The 21,650-nt window shown below is 36.3% G+C and overlaps 1 protein-coding gene across 1 annotated transcript in view; it reads right to left on the bottom strand.

Annotated features, from left to right (window-relative positions):
* Window positions 1–21,650, bottom strand: part of REEP3 (receptor accessory protein 3) — a 99,493-nt gene that overhangs the window by 46,546 nt on the left and 31,297 nt on the right. Inside the window, exon 2 of the mRNA XM_027530804.1 lies at window positions 3,957–4,029. Coding sequence (XP_027386605.1) covers window positions 3,957–4,029 — 73 coding nt within the window. The remainder of the gene's footprint in view (window positions 1–3,956; window positions 4,030–21,650) is intronic.

Here is a 21,650-nt window from a genome sequence, read left to right as displayed (position 1 = left end):
ATTAACAAAACAACAAAACTCTCTTTGGAGCTTATCTGGTGGGGAAAATAAACACAAATATATACAAAAAATATAGTACAGATAGTATAAAAGGCTATTAAGAATATAACAGGGAAATTTTAAGAAAGTTACTTTTATTAAGAAACTACCAGATAAAAAACAAATTTGGATGGGATTACAAGAAAACTTTGTGAGAACAGAGTTTTGATAAAATTGCTATAAACCAGGGGTAAAATCGGATGACTTAAGTTTAGGTGAGGCTCACTAAGAAAATGATACTCAAAATTTTTATCACAAATAAAATTATGCTAGAAATATTTAAAGAACTGCCAAGACCATACAGAACTTTCAAAAACTTCTCATTTTATCTTTAATCATCTTACAGTTGGTTTAGATGTTTATGGGTCCTGCCCTTGTACTGGTTAAGCTATTTCACTTAGAAAATATCCATATAACTGGGGTCTCAGAAGATCCACCTTGGAATTAATCACAGGCATATTCGCTGGTTGGTGGTGAAAGCTGTTTCAACTCTTTTGCTTTTCAAGCGAGAAAAATCCTCATTTATTTTCTAATCTGATACCTTTCCTGCCTTAATGATTCATGTGATCCTGCTGCTAAATCGCTTCAGTCGTGTCCGACTCTGTGCAACCCCATAGACGGCAGCCCACCAGGCTCCCCCATCCCTGGGATTCTCCAGGCAAGAACACTGGAGTGGGTTGCCATTTCCTTCTCCAATGCATGAAAGTGAAAAGTGAAAGTGAAGTTGCTCAGTCATGTCTGACTCTTAGCGACCCCATGGACTGCAGGCCACCAGGCTCCTCCATCCATGGGATTTTCCAGGCAAGAGTACTGGAGTGGGGTGCCATTGCCTTCTCCATGTGACCCTGGGCAAGTTAATTCACTTCACTGAGCCTGTAATAGTCCAATATTCCTTACTACTTTATGGAATTGGAGTGAGGGCCACTGAGATATTGTATTAGGCAGAAGAATAATGTCTCCCTCCTCCAAAGATGGCCCTGTCTTAATCCCTGGAACCTGTGAATACATCAGGTTGAGTGTTAGAGGAGAAATCAGGCTGCACATGGAATTCAGGTGGCTAATCAGCAGACCCTCAGATGGGGCAAGGAGCCTGGATTACTCAGGTGAGTCCAATGTAGTCACGAGAGTCTTTATTAGGGGAAGAGGACTTCAGAACCTTCTTTTATCTCAGGAGAACTAGAGAGATAGCAGCTTGAGGAGGTCTCAGTCCAATGTTTCTGGCTTTGAAGCTGGAGGAATACAGCCGTAAGCCAAGGAGTGTGGGCCACCTGTAGAAGCTAGCAAAGGTAAGGAAACTGATTTTCCCCTAGAGTTTTCCAAATGAATGAGGCCTGTGGATCCATTTCAGATTTCTGACTTCTGAGACTGGAAAAGAAACATTTGCTTTGGTTTAAGCCAGTAAATGTGTGGCAACTGTTGTAGTAGCAACTGGAAATAATAATACACAGAAGTATTTTGAAATTGGTAGAAATTACGTAAACGTTAAGATGCTATTTTTCTAGTATGATATCTCTGCTTAGTCTCTTCAGCAGACTTGATGGCAGACAGTTCGGTCCCCAGGAGGTCTCAGAGTAGCATCATACTTCTGTGTCAAAAGCAGATTCCTGCCTTTCTTGTTTCAGTGCCTGACTGTTTTTCCGTTTCACTCTAGCTCTTGCTTAATTTGTGAAGCAGATTTGATTACCATGTAATTATCAAAACTCCAGCCACCTGCCTTTTTGCTTCCCCAGTTTCCCTTCGATCACTCATGATTCTGATATTCCCAAAGGGATGGTTAAATACACTTGCTCCAGAGTCATAATACTGTAGCAAAATTATGTACAGATAATTCTTTGTTTTATGAGTTAATCTCTAAAAAGATGTGCAAGGCAATATGTGAAGTATATATCAAATATGTATGCATGCAGTAGGTATGTGTGTATATATAAATATATAAGCACATGTCAAGTCTTAAAGTTTTTCCAACAGTTTGAATAAGAATGTTAATGGATTCTCTTCCATAGGTTAAATTACTTTAACTTATGAAGCAGAACTAAAATTTGAGGATTAGACCATTCTTACTAACACCAAATTTATAGAATAATGCAGTAGTAAAATTTTGAGTGTTGTATTAAGGGAATAAAACACAAATCTATGTTTTTAAGTCCTTAAAAACATTAACAAAATTAAATTGATACATAGTAAGAAATGTAGTAATACTGTCATAATGGTTCTTAGGTCAATCCCTGAATAATACTGTTTTTCCTGCTCTTCTATCATTAATTTACACATGAAGGGCCTCTCTTCATTGTAATTTGTTATACTTTTATGGGTTTCCTTAGTAGCTCAGATGGTAAAGAATCCACCTGCAATGCAGTTGGATTGAATCCACCTGGGTTCAATCTCTGGGTTGGGAACATCCCCTGGAGAAGGAAGCGGCAACTCACTCCAGTATTCTCGCCTGGAGAATTCCATGGACAGAAGAGCCTGGTGGGCTACAGTCTGTGGGGTCGCAAAGAGTTGGACACAACTGAGCGACTAACACATACATACTTTTATATTTCCTTTTGCTATATTCTTATCTTTTATTTAGGAGATGGCATTTGCGTGCCACCCTGCTGACAAGGTCCTCATTAGAACTTCATTTTCAGTTTGTAATTTTTTCCCAACAAAAACGTTGTACATTTGGGAGGGGAATGAGAATACTTCACAGATACGTACACAGAGACACTCAGATATACCAGTTGTTGTTTATTCTAGGTTTATAATACTTCACAGGTAGGAGCTGAGGAATATATCACCCTGTACTTCAAATATACAATAAAGTAGAATCAGAAAAAAAAAAAATCTCATGTAGTCACACTATCATAAATTTTTCAAATGAGGGTTGTATTGGCCAGTACAATTAATTAGTAGCAAGTTGTATACTCCTAGCTTATATTTTTGTGGTGTTTAGAAATGAAGAGCAAGTCTTGTTTTTATTTTTCAAAACAGAATTCCAATTAAAATATGACACCATAAGGCAGAGTGTTGTGTGTGGACTAGTGCAAGGTTGTGGAGTGTTACTGTTTTGCTTTAAATATAAAATTGACAATAATTTCAGATCGACTACATCTAATAATACAAGTTTGGGTAGTATTTTGTATGTTCTTGGAATTTGACTTCATTTTTCTAGTGACTATTTTTAAAATTTATTTTAAAAAGTATTGGTCTATGACATAATGGAAATTATTTAAAAACAAAACAAAACCCAAAGTAGTCCTGTATCACAAGTAGCTTGAGAAGCACTGTTAACTGAAGAAAAGTGCTTGTATCTAAAATCTAAAGTATGCCAGTACCATAAAACAACATTTGAAGAATTTATTATCATAAACATTTAAAAATTAGTGAAAGTAAAAAAAATAAATAAATAAAACAACAGCTAAGAGACGGGGAAGAGGAAAGTGAAAGAGAAAAGAAAGATTGATGACTGAAGAGGAAGTCATTATAATATACTATGATTCAAGAAGAAAAAAAAGACTGTAATTGTCAGTAGTCGTAAGGTATCTATATATTTAATCAATTAGAAGATGACAAAAGCCTATGAAGGAAGGAAAAGATTTTGGGACCAAAGAGATATTCCAGGTAAACCTATACATTTATAAGACTAAAAAACAGACAGTTTCCCAACCTCTTATTTTACTGGAGGTTGAATAGAGATGCAATGACTCATTTGGGAATCATACTTGTTTAAATGCCAACTGACAGCAAACTATTTTTGAAACTCCACTTTGGAATTATATTCAAAATTAGTTTTAAAAAAAGACGAACTTCATTACATTTATATAACATTTTTAACCCAAAACATTATTCCAGCTGTTTCTAAAATAATGTTTTTCTAGTATTGTATACAGTGGAAACATTCAACTAGAACTGATCACTCACAAAACTATACTTACATATTCCTTCACGTTTTTCGTTTTCACAGCTTTGTATGAATAATATGCAGGATAAAGCATTCCAAACACCAACCTAAAAGCAAAAAGTGCAAGAAGACGAATCAAACATAACAATGGTTTTAATAGCTCATGAAAATTTCACCTGATAGAAAAGTAGATAGTACATGGAGACCACACGACAGTGTAAATGTGTACAAAAACTTGCTGTATAAACTAAATCCACTCAGAAAAGCAAAGGAAAAAAATGTTTTTTGAAAACAAAAAGGATAGTTTCAATATTTTACACAGGTTTATAGGAACAAAAGATTAATTTTAAAAATGGCCGTTTAAAAATCTTTTATTTGACAAAAAATATTCTGTGGATCCCTGAACATTTTGGAAAACATACAAAATTGCAGAAAGTAAAATAAAAATTGTCCTCAGCCTATGAGTCAGAAATTACCACAGGCAACACTTTATGCAAATCCCATTTTTTATCCATGGGATGCAAACCTAAAACAGACATAATGTTTGCATACACACACACAATTTGTGATAATGGAAAAAGTGGTCCTTCACTCTGATTTCTAATTATGACAATGCTGTGAAACAATACTTGATATATTTATTATAAGATATATTAAAATAACTCAAAGCACTTATAAAATGACAATTACTAACAGGATTTAATTCGAACAGATAGCATTAAATTATTTCACCAAATTCCAGATCCAAGGAATATGTGTGTGTTTGTGTGTATATATATAGAGAGAGAGAGAGAGAGAGAGAGAGAGAGACAGAAATGACATGACACAGTACACATTGGCATTTTCACATAATATATCATGGAATTTTTCTCTTCAAATATTAGTCCACAGTATTGATATCTTCACTACATTCCACAGTGATATTTGTATGGTTTATTTAAACAGTCCTGTATAGGCTTTTGGTTAATTTCCAGATTTCTGCTATTGTGCTGTACTTAGTCACTCAGTCATGTCCGACTGTTTGCGACCCCATAGACTGTAGCCTGCCAGGCTCCTCTGTCCACGGGGATTCTCCAGGCAAGGCTACTGGAGTGAGTTGCCAGCCCTCCTCCAGGGAATCTTCCCAACCTAGGGATTGAACCAGTGTCTACTATGTCTCCTGCACTGGCAGGCAAATTCATTATCCCTAGTGCCATCTGGGAAGCCTTTCTTAAGGGACAGGAGGAGTTATTTTCTCAGGGCAAGAATTCTAAAAAGGAATTTTCTTCAAACTTTCTCTGGAGTCTAAAGTATATTGTGACCACACTGTCAAAAATCATATTTTTCTGTGGTCATAGTTTCATAGCCAAAATTTAGACCAGATAGTGCTCAAATTGGCCCTGATAACAAGGGCAGATTGGTCCCAGCAGGGATTGTCCCTGAGGGGAAGTAGCGGTCTTAGTTTGATCAGCCCCAGGATGTTGATTATAGGAGAAAGTCTTGGACATAAGGGAACTTCAGTCCACTTTCCTATCCTATGTCAATAAAGAGCTAATATTTTTAGCCCATTTTTCTTATCCTTGGATCACAGGTTGACCAGTCATTAAAAATTTTTTTCCAAGAAGTTCCCAGGTTGGGTGTGAAAACTTAAGAGGAAGTGCTTCCCATATTAGCTTGAGCAGCTTGTACCAGATGTCTTTGCACTACTGCACATAATAAAAAAAAAAATTTCTGTGCACACTGATATTCACTTCTTGGTTGTGATGTTGCTGCTTCAAAGAGTATAGACATTTTTGCCTATTACCAAATATGCACTGCAGAGAAGGAGTTCTATTTTACATTCCTGTACATTGCCAATCGTGTGTATCTTGATTTTTTAAAAAAGTTTGCCAGCTAAATAAGAGATACATAATCATCTCATATGTTTTAATAGTTAAAGTATGAGTTTTTTCCCGTGTTCACTGGTTTTCTGATACATGAAGTGTATGAAATTCTGTTGTCTACTTTCCTTTTGGTTTATTTTTAAAAAGAGTTTTAGAATAGTTTTATTTTTACAGAAAAGTTGAGAAGATAGTACAGATAGTTCCCAATAGCCTACACTTAGTCCTATTACTACTACCTTGTATCAGAGTATGGTATATTTGTCATAATTAATAAATAATTTAAACTATATTATTAATTAAAGTTCAGGCTTCCCTGGTGGCTCAGATGGTAAAGAATCTGCTGCAATGTGGGAGACCTGGGTTTGATCCCTGGGTTGGGAAGATCCCCTGGAGAAGGGCATGGCAACCCACTCCAGTACTCTTGCCTGGAGAATTTCATGGACAGAGGAGTCTGTCCATGGGCTACAGTCCATTGTGTTGCAAAGAGTCGGACATGACTGAATGACTTTCACAAAGTCCATACTTTATTCAGATTTCTTACAGTTTTTACCTAGCATCCTTTTTCTGTCCCAGGATCCCATTAAAGATAGCATATTTATAGTTAGTTGTCTTCCCTCCTTAGGACTCTTGGCTGTAACAATTTCTCAGACTCCTTGGGAAATGATCTGGACAGTTTTGAGGAATACAGATCAACTACACTGCAGGAATACCAGACCACCTGACCTGCTTCTTGAGAAATCTGTATGCAGGTCAGGAAGCAAGTTAGAACTGGACATGGAACAACAGACTGGTTCCAAATAGGAAAAGGAGTACGTCAAGGCTGTATATTGTCACCCTGCTTATTTAACTTACATGCGGAGTACATCATGCAAAATGCTGGACTGGATGAAGCACAAGCTGGAATCAAGATTGCCCGTAGAAATATCAATAACCTCAGATATGCAGATGACTCCAGCCTTATGGCAGAAAGTGAAGAAGAACTAAAGAGCCTCTTGATGAAAGTGAAAGTGGAGAGTAAAAAAGTTGGCTTAAAGCTCAACATTCAGAAAACTAAGATCACGGCATCCAGTCCCATCACTTCACGGCAAATAGATTGGGGAAACAGTGGAAACAGTGGCAGACTTTATTTTTGGGGGGTTCCAAAACCACTGCAGATGGTGATTGCAGCCATGAAATGAAAAGATGCTTACTTCTTGGAAGGAAAGTTATGACCAACCTAGACAGCATATTCAAAAGCAGAGATACAACTTTGCCAACAAAGTAGTCAAGGCTATGGTTTTTCATGTATGAATGTGAGTGCTGGACTAGAAAGAAAGCTGAGCTCCAAAAATTGATGCTTTTGAACTGTGATGTTGGAGAAGACTCTTGAGAGTCCCTTGGACGGCAGGGAGATCCAACCAGTCCATCCTGAAGGAAATCAATCCTGAATATTCACTGGAAGGACTGATGTTGAAGCTGAAACGCCAATACTTTGATGTACTCTGATGGAAGAGCTGACTCATTGTAAAAGACCCTGATGCTGGGAGGGATTGGGGGCAGGAGGAGAAGGGGACGACAGAGGATGAGATGGTTGGATGGCATCACTGACTCGATGGACATGAGTCTGGGTGAACTCCGGGAGTTGGTGATGGACAGGGAGGCCCGGCGTGCTGCAGTTCGTGGGGTCGCAAAGAGTCGGACATGAACTGAACACTGTAGGAAACTGCTCGACAGGCATTTGTCTGATGTTTTTCTCATGATTAGAGACTGTATGGGTTTTGGTGAGGAAAATCACAGAAGCACAGTTCTATCACATCATATTATATTAAGGGCACATACTATTAGTATGACTTATCACTGTTTTGTCAACCCTGAACACCAGGCTGAAGTGGTGCCTGTTCGATTCGCCATTGTAAGGTTACTCCCTGCCCTACCTTGCTTTCCATGGTGTAGTCTTGGGAAGGAAGTCACTATGCACAGGCCACGTTGAGTGAGGAGTTGACCTCTACCTCCTTGAGGGTGGAGTAGCTATATAAATTATTTGGAATTCTTCTGCATGGGAGACTTGTCTATTATCCCCCAGCCATTTATTCAATAATTTATTTACATCAATATGTACTTGTATGTTTATTTTATACTTTTTAGGTTTTAATCTATTTGTTACTCAAAAGCTCTGAACATTGGGAAATCTTTCAGTTAGTTCCTGTGTCCCTTTGTACCTCTATAATCGGGAGGGACTTTTTTTTTTTAAGCAATTACTAATTACTTTCTGGCACTATAAAATGGACCTGGCTCATGCCATGTAATAATTCCTGTTGCATTCCTAGAATCAGCCACTTCTCCATGGAGCCTTGGTTTCCTTTATTGGACAGTGAGTGGTATTTAAGACTGTCTGGTATTTAAGATCTGAGTGCTAAGTGTGCTCATTGTTACTGGAGTGTAGGTGATTCAAGGCCCTTGTGTGTTTTGTATGTTAGCCCATATCTTTCTAGGTTATTATCTTTTGATTTTGTTTATGAAGTTTGCTCAAATACATAATGTATTATGTTTGCCAGGGCTGCCATAACAAAATAGCACAAACTGGATGGTTAAAACTACAGCTGTTTATTGTCTCATAGTTCTGATGGCTGGAAGTCCAAGATCAAGGTGTGGGCTAGTTTACTTTTTTCCTGAGGTCTTTCTCTGTGGATTGCAGGTGGTCACATTCTCACTGTGTCCTCATACCTTGTGTGTGTGTCCTAATCTTTTTTTCTTGTAAGAATACCAGTCATATTGGATTACGGCCCATTCTGAATACCTCATTTTAGCTTACTTGCCTCTTTAAAGATCTTATCTCCAAATACAGTCACATTCTGAGATATTGCAGGTTAAGACTTCAACATACAAGTTTTGGGAGAGGGACACCATTCAGCCCGTAACACTAATTTAAGGACTTTCAAATAAGTGTTTCCATTTAAATATGCGTTCTTAGACTGAGAGCAAGTGAATATATCTTTATATGAGAGATATAGAGAAAGAAAGAGAGATTTTTAGTTCATTTATAGTTTATCTGAGGGAGGGGGGATGGGCTATAAATCCCTGGTGACTTATCCTTCAGAAAGCTGAACCACGTGTTCGCGGCTCATGTCACCAGGTCTGAGGAACAACAAGTCTTCTCCTGCTCGGGATTTTATCCTCACCGACCGAAAGCCTCATCATTAATACTCTCCGTTATCTAATACTACTACCCTGTGAATGCTACCTCACCAGAAGCCAATTCCCAGACTCTGGCTATGAGACTTTTAGCTGTGCCACAGAGCCTAGGGCGTTTCAGTTTAACACGGGCACCTTACAAGGCACAGAGGCTTTCCAGCTTAGTGGTTTCTAAATCAGTTGACTTAGCACCTGAGGTGTAAACGAGAACACTGCTCTCAGGTCTGCTCTGTGTTCATCCTCACTGCCAACCTAAGGTATAACCCCACTGTCAGCCACTGCAGATAAAGTTTACATATTCAAGTTAATCATTTCAGTCTACTCTGTATTTCCTTTTACAATTGGGACACAATCAACATATTATCTTCCATATTCTCATACAACCTAGTACTTAGTAGCTGGATTTAATTCAACATGAACCTCTCCATCACCATCAGTGTTTGAGTCTTCTTCTCCTTCCCCTGCTGTATCACGCATTCAGTCTGTAACTCAGCTTTCTCCTCGGGAGCACCCATGCCTCCATCCTCTTTTATTTATATACCAGTGGCCAGCGATACATTTGGGCTTGTGCCATCTCATCTGACTTACTCAATGGTTTTCCCAACACAGCTTCTGGCTCCACTGTAGAGCAGTCTTCCTAACACACCTGCTGTCCTGCCCTGCTTAAAGACTGTAGTAGCTGGCCTCTTCACCTGCTTGCCAAACGGCCCATGTGGGGACTCATCAGAACGTCATTTGGAAAACCACTGCCTTATATAAACCACCTGTTCTAACATGGTTTCCTCAATATGCCTCTTGTATTTCACTTCAGTCCTGGAGTGTGTGCTTCCTGCCTGCATGTCTCCTTTCCTCCTTATCCTCCCCTCCCTCCTCTCCTTTCTTTCTTCTATTTCCCCCCCCAACACCGGCTTAATTAACTTTTTCCCATCAAGATCCCACCCTCTTCCAGAGACTTCTAAATTACTTTTATTGTGAATTTTAGAATTTGTTAGCATTAGTCATTTTTCCTTTAGCATACTCTATTTTAGATTGTTTGAATTCTTAATGTATACATAACTGACTTCGAAAATAATTTTCTTACACATAGTAAGATTTGGTGCTAGTTGGTGCTATGTATACAGGTGTTTTGCCTTTATTTTTTAACCTCTGTATTGAATAGAACCAGTGAAATGAACAAATATTATGTCCCTAACACCGAAATGTTGTAAAGAGTAGAAACTAATAATGTATTTCATTTGGAACATGGGAAAGATTAAACGTCTTAGTGAATAGTGGGACAATTTTTAAAGACCACCACTGTTCATATGATAATTTATTGCTCCAATGAGAATATACTGGATAATTTATTACTAACACTGTAATATTTTCTCAGTGATTTTTTGGGTTCATTTTCTTTAATATTGGGCTCTACTGTAGATGTTTGCAACCTGGGAGGTCAGGCATAAAGCCAAAGCATGAGCACATAGTGTACAAAAGCAAATAAAGTTTATTTTAGAAGGCCACCTACAAGAGAAACTTGCAGTTTATAAAGGGAGTATTTACTACAAATAAAGTTGACCTATAAATATGAATATCATTTCAGTTACAGAGGCAGGAAGAAATAGTTGCTAATTTCCTCTTAATTTTATTTTTGCCTAAAGAGGTGAGAACTTTGCCAAAATACTCATAACACCCTTTCCCCCCGTTAAGGTAAAGTTGCCTATATGAACACTGGCTATGCTGAAAAACACTGTTTAAAAAAGGAAATAAAATTTATGGGAATGCAGTAGTGAGGACGGTTCTTGTATCATTTTTCATATATGAAAAATACTTGAAATAGCTATCTTCTGGACAGATGTTAAGACACAATCCAACTTCCACCAAAATTGTTTGAAAATTACATAGTCAAAGGGCAATCTAAGAAGCAATGAATAAGGGTGCACTCAATACTAGAATTAATGTCATCAAAGCATAAAAGTTAAGCATCAATTCATAAAAAAATTGGTTAAATACTTTTCTGATTAAGATTCTAAAAAAGAACTTATTGCAGAATTTTTGGAAGATATACAAAAGCATTAAAAAGACAATAAAAATCAAGAAATTCCATGACTGAATAAACCATCTTTCTTTTATAAATTTATTTGTTACGATTTTTACTAAACTTTTCACAAGCCTAATATATCATTCAAAGTCTTTCAAACTTTTAAAAATGCATCAATAACATTTTAATAACAAACTGATCAATTTAACATTTAAATTACAAAGAACTAATTCCAAAGATTTAAACTTCCTTTTTTATTACTCTTGTCATTCTTTTAAAAACACTGAAAGGGCTTCCTTGGTGGCTCAGCGGTAAAGAATCTGCCTGCCAATGCAGCAGACACGGGTTTGATCCCTGAATCCAGGAAGATCCACATGCTGCAGAGCAACTAAGCCCGTGTGCCGCAACTGCTAAAGCCTGTGCTCTACAGCCCAGGAACCACGTGTCAGAACTGCTGAAGCCCGCATGCCCTAGAGTCCAGGCTCCGCACCAAGGGAAGCCATCACAATGAGAAGCCCGGGCACTGCAATGAAGAGTAGCCCCTGCATGCTGCAACTAGAGAAAAGACCTAGCAACAAAGAACCAGCACAGCCAAAAATAAATAATTTAAAAAATGAAAAATAAAGCCACACACAAATAGAAGAGTCTTAATAAAACAAATCCCTCTATCAGCTAGTTTTTTTTAATTGAAGTATAGTTGATTTACAATGTTGTAATTGCTGTAGTATAGCAAAATGACTCAGTTACACAGATACATGTATTCTTTTTCATATTCTTTTTCATTATGGTTTATCCAAGGATACTGCATACAGTTTACTGTGCTCTAAAGTAGGATTTTGTTTATCCATTCTATATATAATAGTTGGCATCTGCTAACCTATAACTCCCAATCCATCCTTCCTCCACCCCTACCTCCTGGCAGCCACAAGTTTGTTCTCTATGCGTCTGTTTCTGTTTCCTGGATGGGTTCATTTGTGTTATGTTTTAAATTCCACATATAAGTGATATCATATAGTATTTGTCTTTCTCTTTCTGACTGACTTCACTTAGTATGATACTCTCCAGTTGCATCCGTGTTGTTGCAAATGATGCTGTTTTGTTCTTTGTTATGGTTGAGTAGTATTCCATTGTATATACGCACTACATCTTTATCCATTCATCTGTTGATGCACATGTAGATTGTTTCCATGTCTTGGCTATTGTGAATACTGCTGCTATGAACATAGGGGTGCATGTATCTTTTTGAATTATAGTTCTGTCTGGGTATATGCCCAGGAGTGGGACTGCTGGATCATATGATAATTCTATTTTTAGTTTTCTGAGGAATCTCCATACTGTTTTACATCATGGCTGCATCAACTTACATTGCCACCAGCATTGTAGGAGGATGGTTCCCTGTTCTCCACACCCTTTCCAGCACTTATTTGTAGAATTTTTAATGATGGACATTCTGACAGGTGTGTAATTTTGATTTTCATTTCTCTAATAATTAGTGATGTTGAGAATCTTTTCATGTGCCTATTGGCCACCTGTATGTCTTCTGTGGAGGAATGTTTATTTAGGTCTTCTGCCCATTTTTTTGATTGGGTTGTTTTTTTGTTGTTCTTGAGTTATATGAGCTGTTTTTATATTTTGGAGATTAAGCCCTTGTCTGTTGCACTGTTTGCAGATATTTTCTCTGTCTGTAGGTTGTCTTTTCATTTTGTTTATGGTTTCCTTTGCTGTGCAAAAGTTTATAAGCTTGATTAGGTCCCATTTGTTTATTTTTGTTTTTATTTCTAGTGCCTTGGGAGACTGACCTAAGAAAACATTGGAATGATTTATGTCAGAGAATGTATCATGTAGCTTTAAAAATTATTAACAGTGATCCAGTCTTAACATTTTGGCATTATCTTTTCAAGTTTTTCTACAATCTTACAACATTATCTTAACATTTTAAAGACCAATATTAAAAAAAGTTCTAATTATGTTATAAAATATCATAATTTAAACATAATTGACATCTTAGAGCACATAGATTTTTATCCTTAAGTCTTTCTATAATTACTAATAATAGCAATTATTTATCAACATTTTATATTAGGCAGGATGTTAAACACTTTTGATATATCATTTCAACTTAGTTCTCATACTAACACCTAGAGATAGGTGATATTTTCATACCTATTTTATAAATGAAAAACTGAGCCTTAGAGAAGTTCAAAAAAAAATCCATTGTCAAATATCTTGTAAGTTTATTGGCTACATTCAAAGTCAGGCACTCTCACTGCAAAATCCACGCTTAAAAATCACTGTTTATTTCCTAATGACATATCGTAGAAGTGGAATAGCTAAGTCAAAGGGGCTGAGATTTTGAAGATCTCTGATAATATATTGCCAAATTGCTCTTTGGCAAAGTAACATAATTTATATTCTTATAAGGAATGTATAAAATACCCATTTAAGGACTATGTAATAACACAAAAGTCAAACAAGTAAAATACAGTAGGAGAGTCAGTAGGCTTTTTTTCCAGTGGATGAACTGTGTTTTTTAGATAATATGTGGATTAGAACAATCACATGGTGCATAAATTGATACTTAAAAGAGGAAAACACCCCCAAATATTATAGTTAATGATGCTAACATTTAATTTCAGAACTATCTTAATTTCCTCTGAATTGTGTTTGTATTACAAGTTACTGCTCTAATAATAGAATTGTAACTGTAGTTTGTTAAAAGTAAGCATAACAAATAGCTTATTGCTGATAATAAACCATATTACACCAATACATAATATGACCAAACTCACTGGCACCTGGGGTTGCTCAGTTGGCAAATTCTCCTTATTCCACTGCTTTCAGAATCATGCTCCCAAACAAACAAAAAACGTTAATTATAGTGTTCTATTACATTAAAGGAGAAACTCAATGAAAAGAGAGATTAACTAAAATGGAATAGCTAATATTAAAGAAACAAAAGATAGGATCAAAAATCAGGATGATGAAAGACATGTACCAGGTTACAGCGAGTCAGTCATAATTAACAAGATACCATGTACAGTCTTAAAGAGCAATGCAAAATAAAACATTCCGGGCCCTCATCACAGAGTATAAACAAACCCCATCTGTCTGTAATTCACTTTACACTAAAGACTGAGACCAGTGAAATGCACATAAAATAGCCTGGCCTAAGGACAGTAAACATGCAGAGGTCTCCCAGCTGTTCATTCCTGTGACCAAGAGAGAAACTGCTACTCATTCACTGCACTCTTTTCTGCCGACCCTGGTCTCGGAAACTTGTCAACACAGCACCAACATGAGTTCACAACAAAGGACAGACACTAAGTGGATTTAACTTGCCCCTTTTTTTTGTTTTTGGCCATCCTTGTTCTAAACCTTTATTTCTCTAGGTGGTGTCATCCTAAATTTGGATCAAGCTCGACTACCAGGTTATGTTCTTAAGCATCACACGTCTCTTCTTTGAGGGAAAATCACTTTAACGGAATTATTATTACTTTTTAATACATTCTTGTTTCTTCTTGAAGTACAGTATAAGAAACTGCCATATGAAACCCATGACTATAAATAACAGGGGAAGAGTATTAAGAGCATTGTGTACTATATTGGTATTCCTGTATATTAAATCTCATATGTGAGATTTACCTTGGAATTCAGTACTTAAGTTTTCTTTGAGAAAATGATGCCCTACCTTCTATCTGATAAGAATTATATTGCTCCTTTTTTCCCTACCGACTAGTTGCCAGGAAGCCGATAGGCAAAATTTGTTGTTCAACCATGATGGGCCTTAGGATTGGTATATTTATACAGTACTTGTATTCACAGGTTTTTATTTTCTATTTTGATTGCTATTTTTTCCTAGTCTTAATTCTCTTAATTTTTCTTTATTTTCTAACATATACATTTGGCAAACGATTTCTCAGATAATTTGAAAAAACACAGCAGAGCATAAACAAATAGTCAAAATGACGGCTAAGCACAGGATTCAGCTCTATGGTACCAGAGAACCAAAAAGGACTTTTTAGTTTGGGTAGCCGAGTTTGGGAACCATGGGTGGTTCCCCAACTTAGCCACATGTTAAAATATTTTGGAAGGCTTCTTTTTAAATACTGTTTTTGTTATTGTTTAAAATGTATAGGTAATCTAAAAAATAAAGTAGAAAATGTAAAAATCTCCCATTTTGAAACACTCTATTTTACCAAAGAAGCATGGAAACAATTTCTAGAATAGCTTATGGTCAACTAATTGAATATAGAAAACACATGAGTAGTCAAACAGTAAATACTCAAACTCCTCATTTCCTAATTATCTTATTGGATTTTGCTATGCTCTTGAGGTTATTTATGCCTATTCTATGTGTATAGTGGAAATACTAAGTACTGTGGCTGTCTCGGCCCAGCTCCACATTCGGTGACATCACACTGGTAGCGTGAAACAGGCTACTATTGTTGGGAGTATTTACATCATGGAAATTGGTAAATGACATGAATCAGTCCCTTTGCTTCCATTGTTAAGCATTCCCAGCACTTCACTGCCTATATGTCTTTTAGCCAAGTGAAACAACAGTGTGCTTCTATCAGGAGGACAATGAAATACTATATGTAGAAAGAATTCACAGAATTTAGTGAAAACAAAAAGGCAGGCTATTCTGGCAACCAAGTTTATATTTATAAAAGGCTTCATGTAGGATAAAGAGGGCAAATGTATTTTGTCCTTTATCATAGTTCGATTCTGTTTGAAGATTAGGTCTCTAACATTAACACAGACTCTGAGTTTTTAAAATAAAATCAATTTTAAACACGAGGGAATTTTAGAAACAATCTATTTTATAACAGTAGTTTTCTGAATTTTTTCAAAGTAGTATTTTTCCCCTCAGAGGAAATCTTTCTTGGGATCATCAAAAAATAAGAGATGAATGCAAATAAATGAGACAAATGTGTTAAGTTGTCCTAGAGAATTTAATTTAGTTTCACTGATTGTAGAATCCTCTGAGGAATCCTAAACCCTTAAACTATTTGAAAAGCTCTCTATAAATGGTTTAGAAGCTCCCAAATCTGTCCGGATACAAGGATCAACTGGGAATGAGAATCTTTGGAAGTGGGGCTGAAGAATCTGAATTTCTGAATTCTGCATCTTCAAGAAACTAAGGTGTGACGACCTTAGGTTACTTTAGTTTTGGATTAAAGCTGATTATGATTAAGCAATATGCAGTCCATATGCTAAGGTCAAAGTGTATTTTTTAAAAGTAATGTGAAAATGACTAGTCTCTCTCAACTTTGGCCAAACTCCGTCCTTACCTAAACACTAAAATAAATGTTAAGAGATTATAAGGAAAAAGAGTTATATAAAGTGGTAAAAATTAGTAAATCCTTGAAAATAATAAATTTGTGCCTGTTTATGGCCAAATGATTACAGCTAGTACAGGGTTCAGTGATAACCCATGTATCTGTGTATATCCTTGCTAAATGAGTCATTATGCTACTGTTTAAGCAGCCATCAGGTAGCAGAAGTTCATGCATGATTACTGCAAAATAATACGTAACTTTGAATTATACAAATTTCAAGAAAAGATCTGTTGCTAAGAATTCTCTAGTAGAGAATTCCCACTTAGTAAAACACGTGGTCTTAAAGAAAGTATGAAAATTACAATCAGGAAAAAAAGCCCAATGAGAAAACCCCAAACCCTGAATTCTTTAATCAATGATACAAGTTTAAAACTGCCAAGGAGAAAAAAAAAAACACAGTTAAAAAAATTCTTTTGTAAGACTTTATACATGTTTTAATTATAGTCATCAAGAGCTATGAAGCTTGGAATTTTCATGTCGTCAGAGCTAAACTTCTAACTTTACTTTAGAGCTCTAATTTCTACTCTAAAAGGAAACCTAAAGATAACACTAAAGGGAAGAAATCAATCCACAGCAGATCAGACTAGTATTTCATCATCTTCTTACTCTCTCCCCTGGCCATCACCTCACCCTCCAACTACCAGGCCTACTGTGTGGTATACCCAGACTAAAGAAAAATATTTAAAAATAATGCTGAACTCAATACAGAATATCCTAGAGAATTGGGCTTCCTGTGGACGCTGTATAGAATGCCATACAGAACTAAAAGAAGACAACATTTCCTAAAATCAACAGCATTCCCCAGTTTACCAGGTCCAATTTTTCCATTCTAATTGTCACTACAAATAAGAAACTCATACATAAGATAGGTATTATTGTTCTATCTCTATAGATGATAAGGCTCAGAAAGTAATGATATGAATAAAGTACCCACCAAGCATCGAAGCCGAAGCAAAATATAGAACTTCCAATTTTAAAACCTGTGTTCTTTGCTCTATACCAAAAAACTCTGTAATTCATACAATGTGTAACTCATAGCAAATACCTTCAACATCAGTAGTTGAATAAAAATCAATGTTCACAAGTTATCTAAGTAATTGTGAATTGTGACGCACTAATGCATTACTGTCACATATAACAAGATATCTGAGACCCATTTTCTAACATTTTTATTAAAGTATAGTTGATTTATAGTGTGCTAGTTTCTGCTGTACAACAAAGTGATTCAGTTTTTTATATCCATACATACATGTGTATAATTCTTTTTCATACTATTTTCCATTATGGTTTACTGTAGGATAGTTAGTTACCTGTTCTATATAGTAGGACCTTATTTATGTATTATATTTTATGAACAGTACTTTGTATTTGCTAATTCCAAATTCCTAATTTATCCCCCTCCCTTTTCCCTTTGGTAACCATTGGTCTGGGCGCCGGTTTCTGTTTTGTAAGTAAGTTCACCTGTATCATATTTTAGATTTCACATGTAAGTGATATAATATTTGTCTTTAACTGTCTGACTCATTTCACTCAGTATGATAATCTGTTGGTTCATCCATGTTGCTGCAACTCTTATTACTTCATTCTTTTTTATGGCTGAGTAGTATTTCATTGTATGTATTTGCCACATCTTCGTTATCCATTCATCTGTCCATGGACATTTAGGTTGCTTCCGTGTCTTGGCTAGTGTAAATACTGCTGTCATGAACAAAGGGGTGCCTGTATCTTTTTGGATTATAGTTTTTTTCTGGATACATGACCAGGAGTGAGACTGCCAGATCATATGGTAATTCTGTTTCTAGATTTCTAAGGAAACTTCACACTGTTCTCCACAAATAGTAACTGTATGATTTTACATTCCAACCAATGGTGTAGGAGGGTTCCCTTTTCTCCACACCCTCTCGCCAGCATTTGTTATTCGTAGATATTTTAATGATGGCCATTCTGACCAGTGTGAGGTAATACCTCAGGGTGGTTTTGATTTGCATTTCTCTAATAATTAGGGACATTGAGCATCTTTTCATGTTCCTGTTGGGCATCTGTATGTCTTCTTTGGAGGAATGAGACCCATTTTTTGACTGTGTACAAAGTCTACATAAGGAATATTGACATGTTTAATCAACATTCACATGCTCTACATTCCTATCAAACTGGTTAAGTGGCTATACTTGATGGAGTTAAGAATTACGCACATCATCTGACCAACCCCTGACTCCTGAATAACTCGCAGCTCAGAGAAACTATTTCTTTATTTAGCCCCTTAAACACAGGATCTGTTAAAACCCAAACTCAGCATTAGCCCCATCAACATTAAAGATAAGGAGAGTTCGCTGTAATCTAAAGTTTAAAAAAGGCTTCTGGTGAAGAAAAATTCACATAAACCACTTCTGAATATGTTGAGAAAACTTCCTCTCTTAAAGTAATGCCTCTACACAAATAAAAAGGAGATGAGTAAGAAAAGCCACAAACATGGGTTCTATCCTGACCTCCAAGTGAACTTCCCTGAACTGAACTCAGATTTAAAATTGCTGCCAAGTCCTCCCACTGTGCATTCATACCTACTGTGCAATCCAGACTGTAGTCATCTATAGTCCCCTCACAAACAAGCATAGCAACTCTCTACTGGGCTCCAACCAGTCTAAAGTGAACTGAATATTTTGCTTTCAAATAATCTGTTAATTTCTCTCCATTATAAAAAAAACAGATCGCTCCGATGGCATACTTTGTGACAGGCACTGTATATTCTAGAAGTAAGGATACCACTGTGAAGTCCCCATTGCTTTTTAATTAAAACTAAACTTGTGATGATTTGGGAATCAAAACAGTCTATTTTCATATTTCTTAAACCACTTCCTTCATGTCACTTGTTCACATCTAATAGGCCTGTTATTTCCAGTTCAATAATTTTTTTTTCTCATGCCACTCCTTAGAGCTAGAACCTTTCTGTTTATGTTGAGAACTCTCCCTCTTTTCATAGGCACCCTGCATGTTACTCTTTGATTCATGAGGTTTAAAGAAGGTTTGGTCTCCTTATTTTGTTTAGCAAATAATCAATAACAGAAATTATAAAAATCGAACCACCAGACATAAAAATTAAACATTGTGAAAGCATCTAAAGATAATCTCTCTGTTCTCTTGGAGGTGGTCAGCTGATAAGAGGATCTCTAGGTACTTTCTTTGTACAAGCAAATCAGAGAGGAGGGAACTTTATCCTATCCTGGGCAACTCATCAACAAAAAAAAGAAAGCAAACATGTGCCAGAAGAACTATACCACCACCTCGTTTAACTCTGACATCACTCATTACAGCAGGAAGCCAGCCTGACAGCAACACCAGCGTGCTGGCACCAACACGCACTCTGGCTCTTAGAAAATACCACTGTTTCAGGACAGCCCTTTTGGATGATCCTACTCCCACTCTTGAGAAACGGTGCAGAATCCACCAATTCTGACTGTATGGCTTTTTGCTCCCTAAAAAAAATTACAAAAGTGATTAAACAAAGGACAGCTGATATGTCCATTGAAAAGAAAGGGTTGTTAAAATTCCTTGTCATGAGAGAACTGTTTTATGTTAAGGAGACAGAGAAAAAAAATGCCAGTTAAATGCAATGTGTAATCCCTGATTGAAATCTGTTGTTATTTTTGTTCTGGTTGTTCTTTGTAAAACAGTGCAGCTACATAAGGTATTGTTAGAATAACTTGGACAATTTGAATACAAACTGTACTTTAGATGTTAACATCTTATCAGTTATTTTCTTAGCTGATATTAATTTTGTGGCTATGCAAAAGAATGCGCTTGTTTAGGAGACACAGTGATCAGGACTAAAATGTCATAATGTCTTCAATTTACTTTTTTTAAAATAAAAATTTAGTTTTAGTATAAATTTACAAAAAATTATAATGATAGAACAGACAGTTCTCATGTACCATACACCCAGTTTCCCCTCTTATTAAAAATCTTAGAGTAGTATGGTACATTTGCATAGTTAATGAACTATTAACAATACATTATATTTAAAGTTCATATTTTACTCAGATTTGCTTCGTTTCTGAAATCCTATGGACAGAAGAGCCTGATGGGCAACAGTCCATGGGACTGCAAAGAGTCAGACACGACTTAGCAACTAAACAACAAATTTTAGGATACCATCTGGAATCCCGCTCCATTTGTGACGTTACATTTAATCACCTGTCACCCCAAGCAACCCAAAAAGTTTCCCAAACCTTATTTTTTATGATTTGATGGTTCTGAAGATTGCTGGTCAAGTAATTTTCATAAGTCCCTCAATTGTGCTTGTCTTACGTTTTGTCAAGGTTGGACCAGGATGGGGGTTTTGGGGAGGAACACCACAAAGATACTGTGTCATTTTCATGACGTATCAAGGGTACATATGATCAACCCTTATCACTGATGACAACCTGGCTCATGTGGCTGTAGAAGAAATTATCAGGTAAACTTACTAAATACTCCCTGCCAAAACACTGCCCCACTTCCCATACCATACCTTTTGGAAGGAAATGACTCTATACAGCCTATATACTTAAGGAGTGAAGAATTATGCTCCACCTCTATGAGGGCAGAATATTTACATAAATTATTTGTGATTCTTCTGCGTGGGAAATTTTTCTATTCTCTTCTGTTTATTGATTAAACCATCATTTATATCAGTATGAACTCATGGATATTTATTATACATTTTGGGCTCTAACACAATAGTACTTTATTTTGTTGCTCAAATTGTTCTAGATTTGGTCACTGGGATCTCTTTTAGTTGACTTTTATGTCCCTTTGATATACCCCCATCATTGTTTTTATCTTTTTTGAGCACTTTGTTATTGCGTGATACTAAAAGATGGTCAAGGTTCATCTTATATATTTCTTGTCCCATTCCTAGAATTAGCTGTTTCTCCAAGGAGTGCTCCAATTAGCTATTTCTCCAAGAATACATTTCTTTTACTAGAGAAATATATCTGAAACCAAGATATAGGTGCTGGGTGTGCTTATTACAACTGGAGTATTGTTGGTTCTAGGCCTTTTTTGGGTCTATTTTACATCTTAACTAATACTGATTTTGTTGATGAATTCTGCTAATATGAATATGTTATATGTTTGTGAACTTTTGTATTAAATGTCTGCATTTATATTAGATAAGCCTTTCTTATGCTGAGAGCAAGTAAATATTTGTATCTCTCTATATATTTAGTTCATATGGAATTTATTTTATTGGCAGGGGGGGTTTGGGGGGATGGGCTGTAAATCCCCGGTGACTTTCTTACCCTTCATAAAGCTGAACCATTGGTTTGGGACTCATGTCACCAGGTCAGAGGAATAAC

The sequence above is a fragment of the Bos indicus x Bos taurus genome, chromosome 28, assembly GCF_003369695.1.
Source record: "Bos indicus x Bos taurus breed Angus x Brahman F1 hybrid chromosome 28, Bos_hybrid_MaternalHap_v2.0, whole genome shotgun sequence".
Classification (NCBI taxonomy): domain Eukaryota; kingdom Metazoa; phylum Chordata; class Mammalia; order Artiodactyla; family Bovidae; genus Bos; species Bos indicus x Bos taurus.
Note: the sequence above shows the minus strand (reverse complement) of the source record. Positions and strands in the feature narration are given on the sequence as shown.